Source organism: Vidua macroura, chromosome 29 (genome assembly GCF_024509145.1).
Source record: "Vidua macroura isolate BioBank_ID:100142 chromosome 29, ASM2450914v1, whole genome shotgun sequence".
Taxonomy (NCBI): domain Eukaryota; kingdom Metazoa; phylum Chordata; class Aves; order Passeriformes; family Viduidae; genus Vidua; species Vidua macroura.
The window spans coordinates 3,329,998-3,355,388 of record NC_071599.1 but is presented as its reverse complement, the minus strand read 5'-3'; the positions used below and the strand labels follow the sequence as shown (position 1 = coordinate 3,355,388).

General features: G+C 59.2%; 2 protein-coding genes, 1 long non-coding RNA gene and 1 other non-coding gene across 4 annotated transcripts; 3 read left to right on the top strand and 1 right to left on the bottom strand.

Moving 5' to 3' along the window:
• Positions 1-469: 469 nt before the first annotated feature.
• LOC128820575 (uncharacterized) lies at positions 470-7,707 on the top strand. The gene is made up of 2 exons (XR_008440915.1): positions 470-1,258; positions 4,519-7,707. It is a non-coding gene; the product is annotated as an uncharacterized LOC128820575 (long non-coding RNA).
• Positions 4,827-4,900, top strand: TRNAR-UCU (transfer RNA arginine (anticodon UCU)). The gene has a single exon. It is a non-coding gene; the product is annotated as a tRNA-Arg (tRNA).
• Positions 7,708-8,523: 816 nt separating the features above from the next.
• Positions 8,524-13,403, top strand: GLMP (glycosylated lysosomal membrane protein). Its single transcript, XM_054001365.1, has 6 exons — positions 8,524-8,657; positions 9,533-9,790; positions 9,998-10,180; positions 10,818-11,036; positions 11,776-12,053; positions 12,541-13,403. Exons 1-6 carry the CDS (start codon positions 8,586-8,588, stop codon positions 12,707-12,709), a joined length of 1,179 nt encoding a protein of 392 aa, XP_053857340.1. The 5' UTR covers positions 8,524-8,585; the 3' UTR covers positions 12,710-13,403.
• Positions 13,404-18,993: 5,590 nt separating this feature from the next.
• Positions 18,994-24,014, bottom strand: MCL1 (MCL1 apoptosis regulator, BCL2 family member). Its single transcript, XM_054001436.1, has 3 exons — positions 23,471-24,014; positions 21,073-21,320; positions 18,994-20,465 (listed from the first exon to the last, which is right to left on the bottom strand). Exons 1-3 carry the CDS (start codon positions 23,997-23,999, stop codon positions 20,349-20,351), a joined length of 894 nt encoding a protein of 297 aa, XP_053857411.1. The 5' UTR covers positions 24,000-24,014; the 3' UTR covers positions 18,994-20,348.
• Positions 24,015-25,391: the final 1,377 nt, after the last annotated feature.

Below are 25,391 nucleotides of genomic sequence, written 5' to 3'. Positions count from 1 at the left end.
CTCCCATCAGATCCCTGCATCCCCCAGTGGATCCCAGTGGATCCCAGCAGGTCCCAGTAGATCCCAAGGGCCCGACTCAGATCCCAGCAGATCCCCATATCCCCCAGTGGATTCCCTTATCCCCGAGTGGATCCCGGCTTCTCCCAGCAGATCCCAGCAGATCCCAGTCTCTCCCAGTATCTCCCAGCGGCTCCCCGCGGCTCCTGAGCCGGGGAAGGGGCCGCGTTCCCCGCTCCCCCGCTCCCGGCCCCGCTCCCCGGTCCTGCTCCCGGCCCCGCTCCCCCGGTCCCAGCCCCGCTTCCCGGTCCTGCTCCCCCCGGTCCCGCTTCCCGGTCCCGCTCCCCCGCTCCCGGTCCCGCTCCCCGGTCCCGCTCCCCGGTCCCGCTCCCCCGCTCCCGGTCCCGCTCCCCGGTCCCGCTCCCCCGCTCCCGGCCCCGCTCCCGGCCCTTTGCCCGGCCCCGCTCCCGGCCCTTTGCCCGGCCCTTTGTCCGGCCCGTGCCCATGGAAACCCGGCGGGGCCCGGCGGAAAGGGCCGGACGGCGGCACAAAGGAGCGCGGCGGGGGCGGGACGGGGCACGGCCGGGCCTGCAGCCGCGGCGAGCTCCGCGGGCCCGTCCTGCTCCGGGAGCGCCGGGAACACCGGGGAACTACGCCGGGATAAGCGAGAACACCGGGGAACAATCCAGGGAAACAGCACCGGGAAACAGCACCGGGAACAGCGGGGAAACAACCCCAGGGACACCGGGAAACACCGGAGAACATCGGGAAAACCGGGAAACAACCCCGGGGAACACCGAGAAGCACCGAGGAACACCGGGAACACCGTGAACTAAGTCCAGAGAACACCGGGAAGACCGGGGAACACCGGGAAGCAAGCCCGGGGAACACCGAGCACACCGTGGAACACCGAGCACACCGGGGAACACGGAGCACACCGGGGAACACCGAGCGCACCGGGGAACACGGAGCACACCGGGGAACACGGAGCACACCGTGGAACACCGAGCACACCGTGGAACACCGAGCACACCGGGGAACACGGAGCACACCGGGGAACACGGAGCACACCGTGGAACACCGAGCACACCGGGGAACACGGAGCACACCGGGGAACACGGAGCACACCGGGGAACACGGAGCACACCGGGCGCACCGTGAGCCGAGCGCGGGGAGCAGCGAGCGGCCCTCAGCGTGAGGCGCGGCCTGCGCGGGACGGGGCGTGAGGGGACGGAGGAGCCGCCCGGGCGAGGGGATTCCGGTGAGGAAAACGGGCGAAAGCTGCAGTGCTCAGGGGAGGGGGCGGCGGGGGTCGGAAGGGAATTTTTTTCCAGCGCCTAAAGGGGCTCCAAGAGCGCCGGAGAGGGAGTTTGGAAAAGTGCAACAAAGGGGGATGGGTTTAAAGTGAAGGAGGGGAGGTTGAGGTGGGGTTTGGGGAAGAAATTCCTCCCTGTGAGGGTGAGGAGGGCCTGGCACGGGTTATTCCAGGGGTGCTTCATCCCTGGAAGTGTCCAGGGCCAGGCTGGATGGGGCCTGGAGCAGCCTGGGATAGTGGAAGGTGTCCCTGGCCATGGGGGATCCTGGATCCCTTCCCACCCAGAGGATCACCCTGGATCCCTCAAATCTATAATCAAGGCCCGTTTATAATTTTTCAGTTTGTGGCTGAGATCCAGCATTCTCCCCAGGAACATCACAGCCTCTCTCCACTCCTTTTATCCCTGATGGTTTTTGCTTCAACCTGGGATGTGAAAATATCCCCTCTGGGGACTGATGTCCAGCAAAAAAAAATCATTTTGAGCTGCTTTTCAAAAGACCACATGCTGTATTTTAACTGAAAGCTTAGCAAAATAGCAAAGAGGTGGAAAATCAGCCATTTACCCAGCAAGTTTTGGCACAGCCACCGATGCCAGCCCATGGCAAAACCTCCCAAAAATGTGTCTGTGTCTCACATGATCATTTCAGGGAATCAAAATGCAGGAGTTCCTAATAAGTGTTTTTTAAATGAGCCCAGTCCCATAGACTAAGCAAGGCTCAGGCACTGGAGGGTTTGAAAATATGTGTGATAAAACCAAGAACAAGACACGTGGGTGCCTTTTGGGTGCTGCTGAAATGGCTTGCAAAGGAAGAAAAAGGCATTACAAATTTAGGGGAAAATAACAATTTACCTATTGTAAGGATTTTTGGAAGAGCCTGCACCATCACACTGTTCAAAGTGGATTTTTGGCCTCAAGTCACACAGCTTGGTGGCTCTTGGAAAAGGTTTTATTGGGGAATTGGGTGGTTGCATTTATAGTTGTACTGTAAAACCTTTCTCTGGATACCACAGAGCAGTCCCAGCTCTGTAGGGGACTTCTGTAGGGACTTCCTGTAGGAATTTTTGTACGGATTTCTGTAGGGACTTTCTGTAGGGATTTTCTGTAGCAATTTCTGTAGGGACTTTCTGTAGGGTTTTTCTGTTGCTGTTTCTTTCAGTGTGCAAAGGATTTCCGGATCTCCCAGCGCTGGTGATGCTGCCCTGGAGCAGCTTTAAGTGATGTGGATCTGAAAGCTCCATCAGTCACCAAATTGCTCAGAGTTTTATCTTCCCAAAGGCCTTTCCCAGGTGTTCATGAGGTGGTAAATTCTCTGGGTTCACTCTAGGCTACTGCATCCTTGCTGGTGGCTCATGTTCTTGCTGTCTGTGGGAAATGATTTGAGGCTGGAAGGATGAGCTGGGGGACAGCTGGCAGCTTTTTCACTCCTGACACATTTCACAGGGATGTTCTCCTGGCTCAGGACATGCTCTTCCCACAGAATGGGATGCACCAAAACCAGCCTGGTGGCTCCTGTGCTGCTGCCTCCAGTCTCTGCTTCCCAAATTTGTCACATCTCCAAGAGCAGAGGGACAGTTGGGACCTCAGGGAAGGCTGAAGGGTTATTGAAGGTACAGAAACACCTGGCAGGTGTCCCCAGGCCTCTAGAGCTGCGTGTTGGGATGAAGATGAGGATGAGGATGATGCTCTGGTGCTCTCCTGGGAGTGCTGCTGCTCCTCTGGCACATCCCTGCAGCCCCTGGTTCTCCCCTGACAGAAATGTGGCATTTTCATCAGGACATGCTCAAACTCCTGGTCTTTTCCTGGGTTTGGTGCAATTAGGGCTGAGGGGAGCTCCAGGCAGGGGGAATTCCTTCAAGCCTCTGATTCCAGGGATGTGGCTGCCCAGAGAGCCACAGTCATTCTTCTGAGAGCTTGTGCTATTTAATTAATCATCTCCAGATTTTCTGCTTGCTGCTGACTTCAAAGAAGTCACTCTTGAGGTGCAGCCTCCCAAAATCATATTGAAAGCTGGTGTCTTCATCCCCCAGGAGGAGCACGCAGTCACAGGCTGTGGGAGATTTTTCTCATCCTTTAGAGCTTTTTACCTTTGTCTAAGATTTTTTTTCTATGACATTTTTAAACACAGCCTTTGGTCACCCTGCAGATGGGTGTTTTCTAGACTTTGAGTTTTCTCCAGGTCCCAGTGTAATCACAGTTGGTTCACAGAAGGATTTATTTCAAGGATTATCAATTTCCTGGGTTATCTTTTGCAGCAGGAAGGGTTTTTCTGATAGAAGTTCAACCCCTGCCTTCTTTCCCACCATTCCAAGGTGGATTTTACTTGTCAAGACCACCGGGAAGCTTTCCATGAGTAAAAGGACAACCAAATCCTTTGGGTTTGCATTAGGTGTGCTGAGGTTGTCAGTGCTGTGCCTCTTCTCTTCAGCACCACACAACTTCACAGCTCGCTTTGGGCAGAAGTCAGGTCTTTGCCAGCCCATGAGGGAAGCAGGGATTTGGCACAGAATGGGATTTTAGCCACAAGCACAGAGGTGTCCCAGCCTGAGGAAGGAAGGAGAGGCACTGAGGAAGGCAGGAATGCAGCAGGAGCTTGTCCTGTGCAGGTGGAGCACACGTGGTGTGATCTTCATTGTCCAAACACGGCTGTTTGGGGGGTTTATCCTCAGTTCTGACGGTCTGGTTCCACTGGGGGTGAATCTCCTCTTTATTCCTGCTCTGGGCTGTTCTCTGCCAGGAAGAGCTGCCTGAGGTTCAGGTCACATTGACCTCGAGGCAAAAGCTCCCTGTGTCAGGGAATTCCTCTTCTTGGATTGCACTTACCATCTCCCCTTTCCTGGGAACTGAGGGTGTGTTTGGGAGAGAACAACAGCCTGAAATTTGTTCCGTTCGGGGATTCCAAATGCGCCGTTCCCAGCGAGGACTCTGTGCCAGAGTTTGATCCATTGTTAATAGGTCAGTGGCTGTAAATGGACCTTTCCTGTTGTTTTGACATCTGTCTTCATTTTTTCCCCAACAGAAGAGGCACAATGTTTCTTCATTAAACCTCTGATTGACAGCTTGCTGAAAGGAAACCCATGGTAGCTGCTTTCCCTTTCATTCCTCTGCTCAAACCTCAGCTTCTCAGCGGTTTTTTCACCCCGACAAGCAGAGCTCCCCTCACCACTGAGCTAAATCCTCTTTCATCTTTATCCCTTGCCTTCTGCAGTGAGGAGGATGCTGTGATGATGCTGAGGGAGATGCAGCGACGAGCTCTGCTCCAGGATTTAGCTCTGCCCAGAGCGCCGGGGATGCTGCGGCAAGGTTGCCAGAGAGGCGGATACCAGCCTGCATCCAGGTTTTTGCTGCATCCCTGCTGCCGAGCGAGATATGGATCATCCCTGGGATTATTGCTGCCTGGCCCTGGCAGGGAGGGGGCTCTGGAGGTGCTGCCGTGCCGGGGAGGTGCCGGTTCTGCCGGACCCTGCGGCGCTGTGGATTTTTCAGTTCTGGAGCCGACGCTCCCCTCACGGTGAGGTCTCTGTGGCGCAATGGACGAGCGCGCTGGACTTCTAATCCAGAGGTTCCGGGTTCGAGTCCCGGCAGAGATGATCTCCAGGCAGGTGTCTCTTTTCTTTTAGTGCCATTTCCCTCCCAGGTCCCCATCCGTAACGTTTATAATGCCCCCCGAGGGTTTGCGTGGGGAGGGAATGACTTTTCCTGGCATGGCTGATGGATGTGGCATCCCTGTGCTCCCTTCTTGAGGCATTTCTCCTCCATCATCTCCCCCTTCCCTCGTTCCCTTTGGTATCTCCTCCAAGCAGGTGTTTTAACCCCACACGTCCCCCCCAGTACTGTCCCATTTTTGATACCTGCTTCCTAAGGAGTGTTCTGTGCTTTCCAGTAGGGCCCAGCTGGAGGGAAGCGGGTCAGAGCCGTCCGGTGGCGTTTCCTGTGATAAATGGGGTAATTTTTTCACATGTGTGGCCAAAGAAATGTAAATCTCTGATCTGAATGTCCACCTTGGTAAATTTGGGGAACTCAGTGCTCCCTGCCTGGACCTTTGTACTCTGAAATGGTTTTAAACTGCCAGAGGGCAGGATTAGATGGGATATTGGGAAGAAATTGTTCCTTGTGAGGGTGGGGAGGCCCTGGCACAGATTATTCCATGGATGTCCCATGCCTGGAAGTGTCCAAAGCCAGGTTGGATGGGGCTTGGGATAGTGGAAGTTGACCCTGCCACGGTAGGGTTGGGGCTGGACAGGTTTTAAGGTCCCTCCCAACTCAAACCATTCCATGACTCCACACTCTCTGCACACTTGCCAATCCCAGGATGCTCTCCCATTGACTGGATTTCTGGTCTCCAGTGGAAAACCAGTCCATCTCCATCTCTGGGTTTGGCTTGTTTGTTTTTCCCTTTGTGGTATCTGTGCAAATGCTGGAGCTCTGCCTGTTTGGAAAACCAGGCCCTGGTGGTGCTGGAAGTTCTGCCCCCGTGTTCATCCTGGCAAAATTGTCATTTCCATCACATCCAGGGGAAAAAGGCCAGAAGATTATTCTGAAAAAGAAAAAACATGTTGGCAGTGGGTGGACACACCCAAAGGAAAATTTGGTAGGAATGGGGGGAGAAAGGGCAGATTCTGCAAAAATCACTCCTGCCATCAGCAAATGGAGAATGAAAGTTCTTCATTTGTGTTTTGGGACAGAGGCAGCAATAAAACTGTGATTCCAGCTCAGCTGTGGTTCCTCTGGGGGAGGGTTGGAGCTCTTCTTCCCTGAACATGAGTGTGGAGGAGCTCAGGAGCAGATCCTTGGTGTTACCAGGTGTGTTCTCCTCCTGCTGCTGCTGTGTCTGGGAACCCCAGAGTGCCACAACCTTCAGGTTCAGGTAGCCCTCAGCTTCAGGGACACCTCGTGCCAGGGCAGGAGACCCCTGTCACCCCCCAAATTCAGGCACCAGAGTTGTCACTGCTTGTGTGGGACGAGCTCTGTTCATCACCTCACCTGTGTGAGGAGGACACAGAGCTCCCAGTTTCTCTCAGATGCACTCTTGGTCTCCCTTGGCTTCTTTTGCAGAAGGTCCTGCAGCTCCTTTTTGGCTTTTCCAGAACTTCCATGGGTTCCATAATCTTCCCAACCCTTCAGCTCTCCTCTTATCTCACCAGGTCGCCCTCAGGTGTGCTGCCCACGAGGTGAGGAGGTGTGAGGATTCCTGTCCTCCCTGCAGGAAGAGAAATTCTCATTTGGAAAGGGAAAAAAAAAATCTGCCAAATCTGCTGGGGAAGGTGAGGAAAATTGAGGAATTAGTGCCATTCCCTGCAGGATACAAACACTGAGTTACACCTGAGTTACACCGGAGTTACACTGTCCTGTCACTGCTGCAAGATGTTGTTCCCAGTGAGGGAACTCCTCCTGGGTTTTTGGCAATGACCCCGTGTGTAAACACAGCTCAAAAGCAGTTCCCTGCTAATTATGCCACCCTCCCCATCAGAATCATGAAGACTTTGCTTTCCACCCCAGAATTGTCCAGATTCCCAACAAAAAGGATGTTTGGGATGCCCTACACTGAAGAGGGAGCTTGCATGGAATCTCATATTTATCCCTCCAGACCTCAGGTAGCATCAAGTTCCCAGGAATAAATCCCTGTCTGGAGGGGCAGGGAATTTGTCTCTGAGATTCCCCAAACCCTACCCTGTGGGGCCAACCAAAACTCTGGAATGATCCCATGGCAACCCTAGAACTGACAGAAATGGTGGAATGCTCCCCTGGAAATCCTAGAACCAACAAAAAGGGTGGAATGCCCCCCTGGCAACTCCAGAACTGGCAAAAATGGTGGAATTCTACCATGGCAACCCTAGATTTTTTTTTTTTTTTTTAATGGGGAAATGCTCCCCCTAGCAACCCCAGAACAGCAGAAGCAGTGGAATGATCCCATGGCAAGCCTAGAATTGGCAAAAACGGTGGAATGTTCCTCTGGCAACCCCAGAACTGGCAAAAATGGTGGAATGCTCCCCTGGCAATCCTAAACCCAACAAAAACAATGGAATGCTTGTTTGACAAGCCTAGAACCAAGAAAAACTCTGGAATGTTCCACTGCCATCCCTAAAATCAACCGAAATGCCGGAATGCTCCCCTGGAATCTCCTTTGCCATGAGCTCTGGACTGTTCCTCCTGCCCCATGGGGAGTAAAACCCAGCAGGTTGGACACCTCTGCTTTCCCCTCGTTCACCATCCACACCAAACAAGGCCAGGGAGGTGACAGGAGGGGACAGTTTGTGATTTTTAACCCTCGTGGCTTTCCAGAGCCACCCTGGACCCAGCACGGATCAGGGTGGAGGAAGAGTTGGGCTCCCCCAGGAGCTCCCAGGGTTTGGGGTTCAGGTTTATCTCTAAATAAATTCATCACTTCTGGCCCATTGTTCATGGTGGAAGGTGCAAATCCCCCCGGGCTGGGCACTGCCAGGGGGCTCTGAGGGGTCTGTGCCAACACCAGGAGCTTCAGGGAGGACAAGGACAGGGGCTGCACTTCAGGGGGCAACAAAAAATGGGCAGGGTGGGGGTCTTTGGTGTCCTGGGGGATGAAGGTGGGGTTTCTTTTGGATTTGGGGGTCTCCAAAGTATGGGGCAGTGAAGGTGGGGGGGTTCTGGATGTTGGGGTGGTCGTGGGGGGGTCTCTGGAGCCCTGGGGAATGGGGGAGTTTCCCCTGTATGGGATTGTGAAGGAGGAGGGTCTCCACTGCCCTCCTGGGAGATGGAAACGGGGGGCTCTGTGGAGGGTGGGGGTCTCTGGAGAAACGGGGGGCTCTGTGGAGGGTGGGGGTCTCTGGAGCGTGGGGTGCTCCAGAGAGGTTCAGAAGCTCCACAAGGTGAAGTGGGGTCTGGATTGGTGTGGGGGTCTCTGCTGGATGCGGTGAGGAAGGAGGGGGGGTCTCCACTGCACGGGATGATGAGCATGGGGGGTCTCTGCCGCCCCGGGGCACGGAAGGGGCTCAGCGCACACGGGGGCAGGAGCAGAACGGCTAACCCTGAGCGGTTCCCGTCCCCGTCGGCATCCCGCACCCAGGCGCTCCTCTACCGCGCGGGGCAGTCCCGGGGCGGTGCCGGGGCCGTACCGAGGCGGTTCCGGGGCGGTACCCGGGCGGTCCCGGGGCCGTACCGAGGCGGTTCCGGGGCGGTCCCAGGCCGTACCGGGGCCGTACCGAGGCGGTCCCAGGCCGTTCCGGGGCGGTCCCGGGGCCGTACCGGGGCCGTACCGAGGCGGTTCCGGGGCGGTGCCGTGCTCGGGCCGGTCGCGCCATGGCCGCCGCTGCGGGGCTGGCGCTGCTGGCGGCGCTGCTGGCGGCGGCCGGGGCCGAGCGGGGCCGGAAGGTGAGCGGGGCTCGGGGGGACCGGGACCGGGGCTGCCGGGGCCGGGGCCGGGTGCGGAGCCCCCGCCGCGCTCCCCGGCCGCTGCTCGGAGCTCGTCCCGCGTTGCGGTGGTGGCTGAGACCCCCTCCGTGTCCCCTCCTGGGAATCTCAGAATCCCGGGACACACTGGGGTCACCCAGAGCAGGTGACACGGGGACATCCAGGTGGGGTCGGGACGTGCCCAGAGCGAGACCCTCCGTGCTCGCCCAGGGCAGCTGTTCAGGGCTCTGCCACCCTCGGCGTTAAGAAGTTCTTGCTCGTGCTGAAGGGAAACTTCTGGGACAGTTTGTGGCCTCGGAGGATCCTGCTGGAGCAGGGGCTGGGCTGGGGCCCAGCCTCGCTGGGTTTCGTGGGGAGAAGGGGCTCCCCGGGGCCGCGGCCTCACACCGGGCACGTCCCGCGTGGGGCTGGAGCCGAACCGCCCCTGCCCGTGTCCTGACACACGGGGACCGCGGTCACCGGCCCGGCCACCCCTGTCCTGCGGCGACATGGCCCAGGGCCACCCATCCCCGTCCCTCGTCTCCCCTTTGGCCTAATCCAGCGGGACCAGCATGGCTGTGGGGTGGGAAAGGAAGGGGCTGTGGGAGAGAAGGGCCATTGGGATGGGAAGGGGCTGTGGGAGAGAAGGGCCATTGGGATGGGAAGGGGCTGTGGGAGAGAAGGGCCATTGGGATGGGAAGCAGCTCAAAGCTGTGAAATGCTGACCGAGCGTGTTGAGCAACACCAGGGCCGCAGAGTCACGGGAGCCGAGGCAGCTGCAATGTCCCATCCTCCCAGCACGCTGGGGTTGTCCTGCAGGGCTCAGAGCCACCCCCAGCCCTGTCCCTGCCCCGCAGGTGTCCATGGAGTACAACCCTGGCTGGAACAGCTCCTCTGTGAACCTGCTGCACGTGCGGGCACTGGGGCCCGGGGACAGCCTGCACTACGTGTGGAGCAGCATCGGGGCCCCTTCCGTGCTCCTGGTGGCCACCCAGAGCCCCAGCAGTACCCTGAGGGTCAACTGGACCCAGCTGCTGTCACCCAGTCCTGCTGGAGCCATCTGGATCGACCCTCCCGACAGCGTGGTCTATTCCACAGCCGTGGTCTTCACCAAGGTACTGCTGGCAAGGGGCTGCTCTGGGACAGCTGGGGGTGCAGAGGATCCCTGGGCAGCTTCCCAGCTCCAGGGAAATCCCCTCCATTCCCATCCAGGGATGTGTCTGGGCTGCTTGGCTGAGGCAGCTCTGCCCCGTTCCCTGGATCACAGCACAAGCTGCCGTCCTGCCGGTGCTCCCAGCCCCTCTCCCCTCCCTTCCCTGCAGCTGTTCGAGTTCAGCGAGGCCAAACCTTTGGGAGAGCTCTTCTACCCCACCTACGACCTGTCTGAGTTCTCCTGGGACAGCCTCAACCACACCCTGAACCACACGGCGCTGACGGCCGAGCTCAGGGGGGTCCCGGCCACCGACCCTGGTGGTGGCTTCGCCAATGGCAGCCTGGCATTCCGGGTATGTCCGGGGGCACAGGGCACGTCCAGGGGGCAGAGAGCATGTCCCTCGCTGTCCCTCTGTCCTGTGCTGTCCCTCTGCCCCATGTCCCTCATTGTCCCTCGCTGTCCCTCTGTCCCTTGCTGTCCCTCTGACCCGTGTCCTGTGCTGTCCCTCTGTCCCTCTCTGTCCCTCTCTGTCCCTCACTGTCCCTCTGTCCCTCTCTGTCCCTCTCTGTCCCTCTCTGTCCCTCTCTGTCCCTCTCTGTCCTGTGCTGTCCTGTGCTGTCCCTCGCTGTCCCTCGCTGTCCCTCGCTGTCCCTCTCTGTCCTGTGCTGTCCTGTGCTGTCCTGTGCTGTCCCTCACTGTCCCTCGCTGTCCCTCACTGTCCCTCTGTCCCTCTCTGTCCCTCTCTGTCCCTCGCTGTCCCTCTCTGTCCCTCTCTGTCCTGTGCTGTCCCTCGCTGTCCCTCTCTGTCCCTCTCTGTCCCTCGCTGTCCCTCTCTGTCCCTCTCTGTCCTGTGCTGTCCCTCGCTGTCCCTCGCTGTCCCTCACTGTCCCTCTGACCCTCTCTGTCCCTCTCTGTCCCTCTCTGTCCTGTGCTGTCCTGTGCTGTCCCTCGCTGTCCCTCGCTGTCCCTCTGACCTCTGTCCCCCGCAGGTGACAGCCTACGAAGCCGGTGGCCGTGCCAGGCGCCTGCCCAGCCTCCTGCACACGGCAGACAGCTCCCAGCTGGAGTTCATCCTGGCTGGGGTGGCCCCACGAGGGAACGGCTCCCGCTTTGTGCTGGAGGTGGCCACGGTGGAGGAGGCGGGGGCGGCGCGGAGGCTGCGGGCCGAGAGATCCATCGACGACGAGTACACCCCCAGCATCTTCCAGGTGAGCCAGGGTGGCCCCGGCCTGGGCTCTTCCTTGTAAGGTGGACCCCCGGCCAGGAGGTAATCAGCACTGACTTCATGATTCACAGAAGGCTGATTAATCTATCTTTATTAAGAAACCCATTGTTTTTATAGACAGTTATGATACAAGTTGACCTAATTGGTCCTTTAATTAAAACACCATTAAGAAACCACCCTTTGGTAAACAAATTTCCATAATGTCACTATTGGACACAAAAGGAGTACACGGAAGCTTGGTAAGTTTAAAAGAGAAAAAGATCCAGTTTTATTTAAACATCTGGTATTTCTAGAATTCCAAAGGTGACCGTGGATTGGAGGATGGAATTACCACCTCTCCAACCACACTGGTCCAAAGATCAATCAATCGTTTCTCTCTACCCACAGAGAAATATGTAAACTATTCTATTTATACATTAAATTGTGTAGGAATCTGACTCTCAAATATGTAAACATTATCAGAAGGCTAAAGAAGTTTTATGAGAACTTTAAAACTTTCAAAAGAACTATAAAAGAAAAGTTAACAGTTCTAAAAATCAGGGCAGCACGTAACACCTTCCACATGTTCACAATACCAGGTCTAGTAAGTTAAGTATTGTTTCTCATTCTTTTCTCTGATCTTCTCACTGCCTTTCCCAGGACGATGCCTGGGAAAGTTGTCTGTTTCTCTCTGTGGCCAGAGAGCTGCTGCCACAGGGGGTGACCCTGCTGTCCCTGCCCAGGTGCTGTCCCTGGTAGCTGAGTCCCAGAACAGCAGCTCCACGCTGGGCTTCCTGCAGTGGAAGGCGACGGCCTACGGCTCGCGGAGCCCCCGGCGTGAGGACGGCATCCAGTGCAGGGCTCAGGGGCTGCAGGTGGCCAACTGGACCCTGCCCGTGTCCAGCGTCGTCCAGGCCTACTTTGGGGACAGTTTGGGCAGCGGCTGCACCATCAGCGCCCTCAATGTGTCCTTTGGGGGAGAGGAGGGAGAGGTGTACCAGGAGAAGAGATACCTCAGCTGGTGAGTGGGGTCTGAGGGGATGCTGCTGGTCATTAATGATGTGCAGAGGGGTCTGAGGGGATGCTGCTGGTCATTAATGATGTGCAGAGGGGTCTGAGGGGATGCTGCTGGTCACTCACAATGTGCAGAGGGGTCTGAAAGGTCTGAGGGAATGTTTCTTGTCATTAACGATGTGCAGAGGGGTCTGAAAGGTCTGAGGGAATGCTTCTTGTCATTAACGATGTGCAGAGGGGTCTGAAAGGATGCTGCTGGTCACTAACGATGTGCATTTTGGAGACTGGCAGGTCATAGGGTTTCTCTGTTTAGTAACAGTCTCCATTCCAAAGTCAGAGTTTCCCTCTAATCCTGCAGCAAAGGCTTCACAGTTCCTTGAGGAGCCTCATCCTGCCCTGTGTGGGATCTTGGCCTGACCCTCTGAAGTGGGGAAGCCCCAGGGCTCCCAGCCCATCCCCACCCCTGTGCTGATCTGTGCCGTCCCTTCCTGCAGGTCGGTGCTGCTGGGCTTTGGGGAGCCCCCCAGGGACACCTTCTCCCCCCTGGTGATCTCCATCACGGCCGTGGCGCTGGGCACCCCGCTGGCCATGCTGCTGCTGGGCAGCTGCCTGGTGCTGCTGGCACAGAGGAGACGCTACTCGGAGTACGAGCCCATCAACTGAGGGGGCCCCGGGATCCTCCCCTCCCCTTCCCAGCTCCTCCTTCCCGGGATTCCTGGGATTCTCTTCCCGGAATGGCCGTGGCTGCTGCTGCTGCCACCTCCTCTGCCTCCCCTCTGCCCCCCGAGGGGACCAGGGTGACACTTGCAGCTGCCCACCTCACCCCTGTGTCCTGCTCCTTCCCACTGTCACGTCCTGCACTCCCTCCCCGGATTTTTCCTGATCCATGCAGCAAAGGGAAGCGATGGGGGGAGTTTGGTCAGGAAAATCCTCCTCCTCCTCCTCCTTCTCCTCCTCCTCCTCCCAAGGGATACAACCACTGCTGGCCAGGGACTGGCTCCAGTGCCACTTCCAGGGGTGGCTCCAGCCTGGGCTGGGGAGCAGCGTCACTCCTGCTCCCAGCACATCCCAGCTCCTCCCTGCTCCACGTTCCTGCTGTGCTGGCCTGGGACACAGGGGACACCCAGTGCCACGTCCCAGCAGCTGCTCAAGCTCAGGTGTGTCCTGTCGGGCCATGGAGGGCTGGTCCAGCCGGGATGGTGCTCCTGGGTACCCCCCAGGGCTGATCCCAGGTGCTGCCCAGCTGGGATGAGCGTGGCCTGTGGCTCCTCGGGGTTCTCAGAGGGATCTGGGGCCGTGCTGGCTCTGAGTTCTCCATCACTGACTTGTCTTCAACCAAATAAAGTGTATTTCTAGACACAGTTTGCTGTGGGAATGCTGTACTGGGGGTTATGAGACTTGTAATCTCAGGGTCGTGGGTTTGAGCCACACATTGGGTGCCAAAATTATGTTCTGGTTTGAAAGCAAAACCAGTGAGAGACTCCAAGTCAGAAATACAATTTATTAGGAAAAGGAAAAAAAAAAAAAAAAAAAAAAAACAAAATACAAATGTGAGGTCTGTGTCCTGAAAAAGGAACAAGAAAAAAAACCAGCAGAAAGTCCCAAACTTCCTTGTCAACCCTTCAGAGCAGGAACCCCCTGCTCAACTGCAGCCAGAGCCACAGGAGGGCAGGAAGGGAAGCCAGGGGAGGTTCCATTGGAAGCCTCGTTGTGTTTTTAGAGCAGGGAACTGAGGGGTCTGGGGGCACGGTTGTCCCTGGGGGCAGGATGAGAGGTCTGGGGGCAGGATGAGGGGTCTGGGGGCAGGGTGAGGGGTCTGGGGCAGGGTGAGGGGTCTGGGGCAGGGTGAGAGGTCTGGGGGCAGGGTGAGGGGTCTGGGGCAGGGTGAGGGGTCTGGGGGCGCTGCTCTCCCGATCCCGGGGGTCTCCGCCGCGTTCCGCACACCCCGTTCGGCCCCTGCAGTACCGCGCTCCCACCACGAGGCGGCAGCAGCAGCGGCGCTGCCGCTCCGCGTTTGTGGCTGCGGGCCGGCCCGGGCGGGGCAGCACCGGCGGCCTTTCCTCACCGGGAGGCAGCGGCGGTACCGGCGGCAGCGCCCGGGGCCCCTCAGCCCCGCGGTGCCGGTACCGGCGGCAGCTCCCGGTGCCACTGCGCATGTGCGGAACTCGAGGTGCAGCACCGGCTTTTGGCCACCCGGCGGCGGTAGCGCCCTGCGGGCGGTCCGTGTGCGGGGCGGGGCCGGCCCGGTCCGGGACCCCGGTACGGCCTTGGTACCGCTGTGGTACCGCTGTGGTACGGCTGTGGTACCGCTGTGGTACCGCTGTGGTACGGCTGTGGTACCGCTGTGGTACCGCTGTGGTACCGTTGTGGTACCGCTGTGGTACGGCCTTGGTACGGCCTTGGTACGGCCTTGGTACCGCTGTGGTACCGCTGTGGTACCGCTGTGGTACCGCCTGTGGTACCGCTGTGGTACCGCTGTGGTACCGCTGTGGTACCGCCTGTGGTACCGCTGTGGTACCGCTGTGGTACCGCCTGTGGTACCGCCTCTGCTCCGGGATCCCCCCGCCCCGGTACCGCCCCCGGTCCAGGACCCCTCCCGGTACCGGCCCCGCTCCGCGTCCCCCGGGCCGGGCCCAGCCGGACCCCCCGGCCCGTCCCGCTCTCCGCAGCCCCCGCGGGCTGAGCGGGACCCTGCGGACACCGAGGGCCCAAAGCCCCGGGAATTTCTCACCGGACCCGCCGAGGCTCCCGGGGGCGGCTCCGGGCCAGGGGGTGACATCTGCTCTGCCAGGAGGTGAGATCTGCTCTGCCGGGGAGGTTCTGCTCCAGCTCCGTGACCACGGAATCACCGGATCAAGGAATGGTCTGGGGCAAGAAGGAGCTGGAAGTTCAGCCCATCCCGCCCTGCCATGGCAGGGACACCTTCCACCGTTCCAGGGAGCTCCAGCCTGGCCTTGGGCACTGCCAGGGATCCGGGGGCACCCACAGCTCCTCTGGGCGCCCTAAACCCTGTCCCCAAGTGCCACATCCACACCGTTTTTAATACCTCGGGATGGTGACTCTGCCCTGGGCATCTGTTCCGATGCCTGGCAACTCTTTCCATGAAGAAATGTTCCCAATATTTAATTGAAACCTCCATGGCACAGCTTGAAGGCATTTCTCCTTGTCCTGTCCCTGTTCCCTGGGAGCAGAGCACGACCTGGGGCTGTCCCCTCCTGCCAGGAGTTGTGCAGAGGCAGAAATTCTCCTTTTCTCCTTTCCAGCTCCCTCAGGAATTCTCCAGCCCCCTCCCAGCTCTGGACACTCCAACCCCTCCATTTATTTTCTTGAGGTGAGGGAAATAAAAATCTCCCCTTCCCTGGGAGAGGAATGAGGGATTTGTCTCTACAGACGAGCTGTGGATGTGCTGGTAGATAAAACCAACACTGGGGTGCACTGGGGTGAGCTGGGAGCTCACTGGAGCACACTGGGGGTGCACTGGGGCACACTGGGGTGATTGGGGCACACTGGGGTGATTGGGGCACACTGGGAGCTCACTAGGATGCAGTGGGGCACACTGGGGTGCACTGGGGGTGCACTGGGGCACACTGGGGAACATTGGGGCACTTTGGGGGTGTGCTGGGAGCTCACTGGGACCAGTGAGTGCGGGGTCAGCGGGCGCAGGGCAGAGCCCGGGGCCGTGCCCGGAGCAGTGCCCGGGTCAGCGGGCGCGGGGCAGAGCCCGGGGCCGTGCCCGGAGCAGTGCCCGGGTCAGCGGGCGCGGGGCAGAGCCCGGGGCAGCGGGTGCGGGGCCGTGCCGGGGCAGTGCCCGGGTCAGCGGGTGCGGGGCAGAGCCCGGGCGCTGGCGCTGGCACGGGAACGCCGTGTGCTGCCAGAACATTCCTGCCTGAGTCACCGCTGCCTCCGCCCGGGCACGGCCCCGCACCCACTGCCTGCCCACCCCAGAACCCCCAAATCCCTCTAAATCCCCCAAACTGCATGGACTCAACAACCCCTGTGCCCCTACAATCCCTAAATCCCCCCAAATCTCCCCAAACAGCCCCCGTGCCCCCCATAACCCTGAGGTCAGGAGGGGCTGAGAGTCCGGGAGAGGAGGAGGAGGAGGAAGAGGAGAAGAAGAAGAGGAGGAGGAAGAGAAGGAGAAAAGGAGGAGGAGGAGGAGGAGGAAGAGGAAGAGGAAGAGGAAGAGGAAGAGGAAGAGGAAGAGGAAGAGGAAGAGGAAGAGGAAGAGGAAGAGGAAGAGGAAGAGGAAGAGGAAGAGGAAGAGGAAGAGGAAGAGGAGCCTTCACGGAGCAGCCCAGTGCCCACAGCCCGGCTCGGGTGGCGGGGAAGGGGATTTGGGGTGCCAGGGGCACCCGAATTCCTGGAAGAGGAACTGGGCAGGACTGGGGGGACAGAACCCCGCAAAGTGGGGGGGGGGGGGGGCCCAGACCCCCGGGGGACAGCGGGAGCCGAGCCCCGGGAGGGGAAGGAGCTCTGCAGAGCACACCCCCCGCTCGGGCTGAGGGGGGGCAGTGCAGTGACACCCGCCCACTCCTCGAAACCCTGCCCTAAATACCCCAAATCCTCGTCATCTCAGCCCAAATGAGTCACCCGCCCCCGCCCCCACCTCCTCCCCCCGCAGGGACAATCCCGGGGAGTTGGGGGGGTCCCCGCACCCCAAAAACCCCAGGGCAACTTCCCTGCCATGGGGGGCTCCAGGCAGCCCCTCTCCCCATAAAGCATCTCAGTCCTGGGGTGGGGTCCCCCCCAACTCCCAGGGTCTCCCCAGGGACCCCCCTTGCCCCATAAATGGGGGGAAAGGGCAGTGCCGGGGGGAGTCCTTGGGGAGACCCTGGGGGCTGGGGAGGGACGGGACCCCCACCCCACCCCAAAAATGGGTGGAAAAGGGCAGCGACCCCCACCCAAAAGGGAAATCTCTGCCCCCCAACATCCCGGAGCCCCCCGGGGGAAAAGCCCACACCTGAAGGCGGCTCCTGCAGCGTGAAGCCCCAGAAATGAGCACAAATTTGGGTAATTTGGGGGATTTTGTGCATTTGCATGAACCCCCTGCTCCTGAGCTTTCGAGCCCCAGCTGCTGCAGGAGCCGCTTCCCCAAAATTCCCCCACCCCAAAACCCAGCGAGTGCCCCCGGGCAGCCGGGGCAGGTGTTGGGGTGTCGCGACCTGCAGCACCCCCCTTTTCCAGCAGCTGCTTTTTAATTTTTCATCTTTAATCGCCCCCTTTCCCCTCCCCCAGCTCTTATTTACAGCCCAGTTCGGGGAAGTCGCGGCAGCTTCTGCGAAAAGCCCCGGCGGGGACGGAAACGGAAACCTCGGGGTTATCGTCATGGCCAGGCGGCTTCCAGGAAAGAGCCCCGAAACTGCGGCAGGAACCTGCACCCCAAACTGCGGCAGGCACCCCAAACTGCTGCAGGCACCCACACCCCAACCCCCTGGGAGTCCCCCCCACCCTGAGCTCCACCTGCACCCCAAACTCTCTGAGCCACCAGCACCCCAACTTGCCCTACCCCATCCCCTGGGAGCCACCTACAACCCCCCAGCACCTCCCAACCACCCACACCCAAATTTCGGGGCCACCAACACCCCGAACCCCTGGGAGCTGCCAACACCCCAACTTTCACCTGCACCCCAACCCCTCCCAGGCACCCACACCCAAATTTAGTAGCCACCAACACCCTGAACCCTGGGAGCCACCAGCACCCCAATTTTCACCTGCACCCCAACTTCTCCCGGCCACCAACACCCCAACCCCTCCCAGGCACCCCACACCCAAATTTAGGAGCCACCAAGGCCCCAAAACCCTGCGAGGCACCAACACCCTGAGCTCCACCTGCACCCCAACTTTCACCCACACCCCGACCCCGTGGGAGTCCCCCCCACCCTGAGCTCCTCCTGCACCCCAATCCTGCCCCCCCTCACCGCTCCCTTTGCATATTTCCATGGCAAAGGCCCAGTTTTGCATTGAGGCCCCACTGCGCCCCGGGGAGCCAAACAGGCCCAAAATAGTCCCCACAGACACAGCATTAAAAAAAAAAAACAAAAACACACCAAAAAACCCCCCAAAAACCGGAAAAACAAAGCAAAACAAAAACCACCCCCCAAAAAAGAGCAGAAAACCCACACCCAGCAGCATTTTGCAGTCTGGGTACAGCAGGGCTGAGTCACTCCGGGGTGTTTGTGGGACCAGGCCTGGCCAGCACCATGGGCTTGGTGGCCCAAGGACAGGAGCCCTGGTGTGCATTTTGGGGCAGGATTTTGCCTCTCCAGAGGATTTTGGGGCAGGATTTTGCCTCTCCAGAGGATTTTGGGGCAGGATTTTGCCTCTCCAGAGGGGATTTTCCAGCTGAAGGGAGCTGAGAGAGGGACACATCCACCCCAAACCTGCAGGGATGGGAATGTGGGGGTGCAGGGACCCCCTAAAGAGGGAAGAAAAAAAGAGATCTAAAAAGGGGGGAAACTGCAGCACCATGCAGGAGGCCCCCAGCAGTGCTGGGTGAGGCCCTGGCACAGATTTTCCAGAGAACTCCTGAATTCCCCATCCCCGGAAGCGTTTCCAGCCAGGCTGGACGAGGTTTGGAGGAACCTGGAAGGTGTCCATGGTCGGGAGGTGGAACAAAATGAGCTTGAAGGTCCCTCCCAAGCCAGTTCAGTCTGGGATTCTGTGATCAAAGCCCCACAGGGATGGGAATGAGGATGGGAATGTTCCGATGTCCCTGTCCCCAAGGCTGCAGGTCCCCTCGGGGGATGACACAGCCCAAATTGTGCAGGAGGCACCTCAGGGGCTTTCCCCACCCACGCCAGGGGAGTCCAGAGGTGACACCAGAGGTGACACCAGAGGTGACACCAGACACCCCCAGCCCTTTTCCACAGCTCACAGAGGCTTTCCCAACATTCCTGGGGCAGCACGAGAGCCCCTGGCTGGGGGAAACGAGTTTGGTAGCAGAGGAAGGAGAACAAAAGACATTTATTGACCAAACTACAGCTTGTTTTGCACACAAGCAGGGCCTGGCTGTAGCACCACGGCTGAGCTGGGCCTGGCTCAGGCTCCAGGTGACATCCTGGGGACAAGGATGTCCCACCAGCGCAGCCCCCCCAGAGCCAGGGGTGTGCAAGGAGCCCCTTGGGCATCAAAGTCACCCTGTGGGGAGCCCTGAGGGACCTGCAGGAGCTGCAGGTGTGAGCCACAAGCAGCCCCAGAAGGTTTTACATTCAACCATCAGCTCTGTCCAGCTCACGGCTTGGAGGAGCAGGAGGAAGGAAAGAGAAGGAAGTGGCCAGAATGGACTTCCACAGCTCCCCCACCCCCTCCAAGAGCCACCAAAAAAAGATTAAAAACAAACAGAAACATCAGCTGTTGCCAGCCAGCCGTGGTCACAGCCAGGCCACTGCTGCTTGTCACACTCCCTGGCTGGGCTGCTCAAGTACTTGAGGGAAAGGCTGGAGTGGAGTCCAGGCTTTGCCACAAAAATGCTGCTTCCCATGAGGAATGAAGCACAGGGCACCCACGCTGAGAATGAATTCCTCCTTTTTGTATCGTCAGCTCTGTAAAAATGCACATATTCTACAGATTTATAGACATTTACAGGTTCTCTACATCCTCCCCAGCCCACTGGGGGTTTTTTACATAATTACAAATGTGCTCGCTATTTCTGAGCTGTCTCTGTGCAGCCAGGAGAGGCTGTTTGGGGCCAGGACACAGCTGGGGGAAAGACCCCCAGCCCCTCCAAGCCCCTGCCCCACAGGGAGGGAAGGGGCTGGGCAGGGCTCCAGCTCCACGGCAGAGGGTCTGGCACAGCTCTGCCACTCCCTGGCAGCACCTGGCTGCAGGTGCAGGCTGGCACATTTCCAGCACAACAGAGCTGCAAGTTTAGGCAGAGCAGCAGCAGCAGAAGGTGCTATTTCCAGGAAAAAAAAAAAAATTTAAAAAAAACCACAACCACAACCCTCAAACATCTGCTCCAGGTTCAGCTGCCTCGCCCAGCCCAGGAGGCCTCAGTCCAGGCAGGAGCTGCTGCAGCTCCCAGATGGTTCCCTCTGGGATCAAAGTGAAGAAAGTCCACTTGAGCTCCCCAGCACCAGCCTGGTGAGGGAAGCAGAGGAAAAACTCTTCCAAAGCCATAAATCCTCCATCAGCAGCCACAACCTGGGATCACACCTTCCTCTTCCTCAGGAACAAGCTGCTCCGGGGATGGCTCCAGATCCTCCTCGGGTCACTCAAGTCCAGCTTCAGAGGGAGCAGGCAGCTCTGCAGCCCCGGGGAGCCAGTCCTCCCAAAGTCCTGGTCCTGGGCAGCTCCAGCCTCACCGGATCATGTAGGCCAAGCTGGCCCCAAGGCCAGCCACTCCTGCAAACGCCATCAGAACGTTCCGGATGCTGCTCTCCAGGTCTTCCACTCGGAAGAAGTCCACAAAGCCCTCCTGGGAGAGAGGAGGGATGGTCAGTGCCCTGCCAGGCAGCTCTCGTGGAGAGGAGGGCAGGGGATGGGGGGGAGCAGCCTGCCTGGCACAGCCCCCAGCCCCAGTTCAGCCTCAAACGTCCCCTGTGCTCCCCCAGCCCCATTTCATCCTGCACATCCCCTGTGCTCCCCCAGCCCCATTTCATCCTGCACATCCCCTGTGCTCCCCCAGCCCCATTTCATCCTGCACATCCCCTGTGCTCCCCCAGCCCCATTTCATCCTGCACATCCCCTGTGCTCCCCCAGCCCCATTTCATCCTCAAACATCTCCCCTCCCATTTCAGCCCAGTACGTCAGACTGTGCTCCCCCACTCCCCCAGCCCCATTTCAGCCACCCCAGCAGCCAAGGGCCAGCTCAGTCCTCCAAGGCTTGCCCTGCCTTTGGGAATGCTGCCCCCAGGCTGGGCAGGAACACGTTTTTAGCTCAAACCACTTCAGGCAGCTCATGGTGAGCGGATCCTGAAACCCCACAACCCGCCTGGCAGCAGTGAGTCAGCACTGACACACCACAGAAACAGGAAAAGGCTGGAATGTTGGGAAAAGCTCAGGAATTCAGGGCAGTGACTCACCCAGCCCCCCTGGCTCTCCAGCCACTCCCTCTTGGACGAGACCAGGGCGTCTGTGATGATCCCAGCCAGGGAGCTGATGCTCTGCTCCTGCTGGATGCTCTTCAGATGCTTGGCCACGAAGGCTCCGAAGGCGATGAGCGTCACCACTCGGCCCCAGTTGGTCACCCCGTCGCTGAACACGTGGGCAGCCACCTCCACCACCGACTGCAGGTCTTCTTCCTGCTGGATCTCCAGCTTCCGCAGCATTCCTGCAAGATTCTGGTTCAGGGGCAGGCACGGAACTCCCCCAGGAGGGGCAGGGAGAGGGTGGGACCCACCCAGTGGAGTCTGCAGGAGCCAAGTGTCAGGGATGGAGAGCGAGTTCTGCTTCCTCACAGGGCTCTGCTGCCCTCCCTCACCTGGGCCAGACAAGAGCCAGCCCCTGCCACACTTTTAGTTCCTTCCTCCCTGTCTGGGGGACAGCTGTGGTGTCTGAGCATGTCACACTCCCCTGTCTCAAGGTCCCCAGGCCCCACCACACCAGAACCACAGCCTGGGGAGGGCAGAGACCAAGGGCAGCGCCCCAAACCAGGCAGATGTATCCCCAGCTCATTAAGAGGGGATTATTAATTAATTTGAACTCTGCCTGGCACAGCAGAATTCCCCAGCTCGACCTGCAGTGCCCTGCCGTGGAGAAGCAAACAAGCCAAGGCTTTTACGAAAGCGAAAGGCGTTGCTGCTTGTTGTTGCTCAAACTTGCAGGAAGCCTCCCCGAGGCAGTTCCTCCTGAGCACTCAGGAAATCACCGGCCCTACAGAAGGCTCACGTCAGCCTGGACATTCCTCGCCGAGAATAATTCAACAAGCACGTCCGGGAATTGGGGCAGAGGAACTGATCCCACTGCCTTTCCCAGCAGCACAGCTAAGGATGAAACCGAAGCTCTTTGTGTTCAACAAACAAAAAAGAAAGCAGCCAAAAAAAGCAACGAGCTGAGAAACGGGCACATCCGCCTGCGAGGAGGAAGGTGTTTCACCACACAGCACCCTAACACCCACCAGGAACCCCAAAACTGCTGCAGGAACCCCAAAACTGCTGCAGGAAATGCAGACACTGTCCTGCGCCGCTGGGCTCCATCCTGGCCTGGCAGCCGACTGCCAGCAGCAGCCCCAAGGCTGGGAGCTCAGCCCCACAGCAGCAGAGTTACACAAAACCAGGTCAAACCAGTCACTTCTCACTTCCAGTTCATCCCCAGGCCAGGCACTGGGGGTCAACTTCCTACAGCTGCTTCAGGGCCCTGCAGAAGGGGTGAAATACACAAAAACTGATTTCCCAGAGCAGCTGTGGATCCAGCAGGATCCCTGGAGGTGCCCAGGGCCAGGCTGGACAGGGCTTGGAGCAGCCTGGCATGGTGGAAGGTGTCCCTACCATGGGACTGGATGAGTTTTCAAGTCTATTTTTCAACCCAAACCATTTCATGGTTCTATGGGAACATTGCCCAGGAGAATTCCCCCCACCAAAAATCCCCTTGCACCTAAACTGGGGAGGGGGGTGAGGGTCTGAAACTCCTGAGCTCACTAATCTTTGGATTAAATACATTGGGATTAAATACATTGGGATTAAATACATTAAACCAGCCTGGGATTGTGGAAAATGTCCCTGCCCATGGGATTGGATGAGTTTTAAATTCTATTTCAACCCAAACCATTCTATGGTTCGACGAGCACATTGCTCCCACCAAAATCCCCTTGCACCTAAACTGGGAGGGGACGAGGAGCTGAAACTCCTGAGCTCACGAATCTGTGGACGCTTGGGATTAAATACATTAAACCAGATTTCCCAGGGAAGCTGTGGCTGCCCCTGGATCCCTGGCAGTGCCCAAGGCCAGGCTGGACAAGGTTTGGAGCAGCCTGGGAGGATGGAAGGTGTCCCTGCCATGGGACTGGAGGAGTTTTAAGGTCTATTTCAACCGAAACCATTCTATGGTTCTGTGAGCATATTACCCAGAAGAATTCCCCCTGCCAAAAATCCCCTTGCACCTAAACCGGGGGGGTGAGGATCTGAAACTCCTGAGCTCACGGATCGTCGGACGCTCGGGATTATTTGCAGTCACCCCGAGCCAAGGGGGCACGAGGAGGAACCAGGGCTAATCTGTAACTAGGTTATCTCCTCCGCACACACCAACAGCGGCTTTTCCTCGTCCCCACGGAACAAAGTTCAGTTTCGTTTTTGAGCACTTCCCAACGGCTTTTATTTAACCCCTTCCGAGCCAAAGGCACATCCCATGAATGAGCCGGCCGAGAGCCCAGCCACGAGGGCATCACCCCCGGCCCCAAAGCCCCTCCGGCCACGGGGACAGGCCCAAAGGACAGCACGGGGGGTCTCGGCCTCCTCCCGGAGCGTCCGACCGACACACACACACCTTGAAAGGCGAGCTCGTGTTTCCTCATGACGCCGTCCCCGACCCTCCGCAGCGTCTCCAGCGCCTTCTCCATCACCGCATCCCCCGCCGCGCCGGGCCGGCCGGGACCACCCAGGAGCCCCGGAAAAAGCTTCTTCGCGCTGGGCTGCGCCTCTCCCGCCACCTCCCGCAGGTAGCGGCTGATGAGCTCCAGTGACTCCTGGCGGAGCCCGTCCGGAGGCCCCGGGGGGGTCCCGGGCAGCGAGTCCGCGGCGGGGCCGCGCTCGGGCTCGGGCTCGCAGCCGTCCAGCTCCTCCTCGGGGCGCCAGAGAGTCGCGCCGCAGCCAATCAGCGCGCGGGGCGCCGCGCCTCGGCCAATCAGCGCGCGGGGGGGGTCGGCGCGGCCGGCGGCGGCCCCGGAGCGCTCCCGGGGCGGCTCCGCGGCGGCCGCGGGCTCCGGGCGCTGCCCCGGCCCGGCCCGGCCCAGCGCCGGGGAGCCGCCGCAGTAGAGGTTGAAGCCGATGACGGCTTTCGGCTTCACGGCGAACATGGCGCCCGGTGCGAGCGGCCGGCGGGGTGCGGGCGGGACCGGCGCGGCCGGGTTATATAACCGGCGGCGGTGACGCCGTAGGGGCGGGGCGAGGGCGGGACAGCGACCGGCTCTTTTTCCACCTCCGCTTCCGTTCTTTCGGCTGAAAAAAGAGCGAAAAGAGGGACCACCCACTCCGTCCCCTGACCCCAGTACCCCGCTCCCGGTGTCCCCGGCTGTTCCCGGTAGCGAGCAGCAGCTCCCGGTAGTGCCGTGCTGGTGCCCCCCTCCCGCACCCCTCCGAGCACAGCGGGGGCTGGAATCCCCCGGGGCAAAGCCCCCAGAGCAGCGAGGAGCATCCTCGTGGCACCGGCCACGTGTGTCCCCTGCCCTGCCGGAGCCGCCCGGTTCATTCCCGGTTCCGCAGCACCGAGCATCCCCCGGGCGCGGGGCTGGAGCCAGCACGGGCTCGCTGGCGTGGCCAAGATGGGGTTTGACAGAAGGGAGGGAGTGGGACCCAGCCTCGTGAGCTCGCACCAGGATGGGGGGTGGTGGTTTTAAACTAAAAGGAGGTGGATTTAGACTATAAAAGTGGGTAGATACAGAGAAGAAATTTTTTATTTTGTGCGTGATAAGGCACTGGAAGAGGTTGCCCGGAGAGGTGGTAGATGCCCCAGCCTTGAAACATTCCAAGTGAGGAAGGACAGAGCTCTTGAGCAGCCGGGTCTGGTGAAGATGTCCCTGCTCACTGCAGGAGGTTGGAGTTGATGGCCTTTAAAAGAAACTTCCAACCCAAATGATTCCCTGATTCCAAGGAGTCCCACCTGGCTTCAAGCCCATTCTGACCTTGGCTGGCTCATCTGGACCTTGGTGGGGATCTGCCCCATTCCTCCCAGCCCTGGGTGGGCTGTCCCACATCTCCCCAGGACTGAAACCCCCTGAGAGGTCCCAGGGCAGGGCAGACCCCAAGAGCCAGGGACCAGTGTGATGCCTCCAAGACACTGGAAATTGGGGTTGGAGCCCCTGAAACCACAGTTACCCCCCAAAAGAGTTTCCCAGGGTGTGCTGAGGCCTCTCTGTGCCACCAAAGGCCACCAAAGTGGAGCTGTGGCCCTCACCTGGGAAGTGCCACCAGCCCCCATGACCTGGTGGCATCACCAAAGAGGGATGTGACGAGAGTGAGACACTGGCACAGGGGTCTGGTTCCCCCTCCCAGCACAGGCAGGGTGGGCTCTGGGTGAACCCCCAGCACCAAAAGGGACCCAGGGAAGTCCTGCCCTTCCCAGCAGTGGGGTTTTGGGTGCCTCAGGGTTGAAAATCCAGAGTTGGGAGAGCACAGCTCCTCCTGCCCCAGGGAGGCACTGAGAGCTGCCACCTCCTGGCCAGCATTTTTGGGGACAAACTGGGACAAAT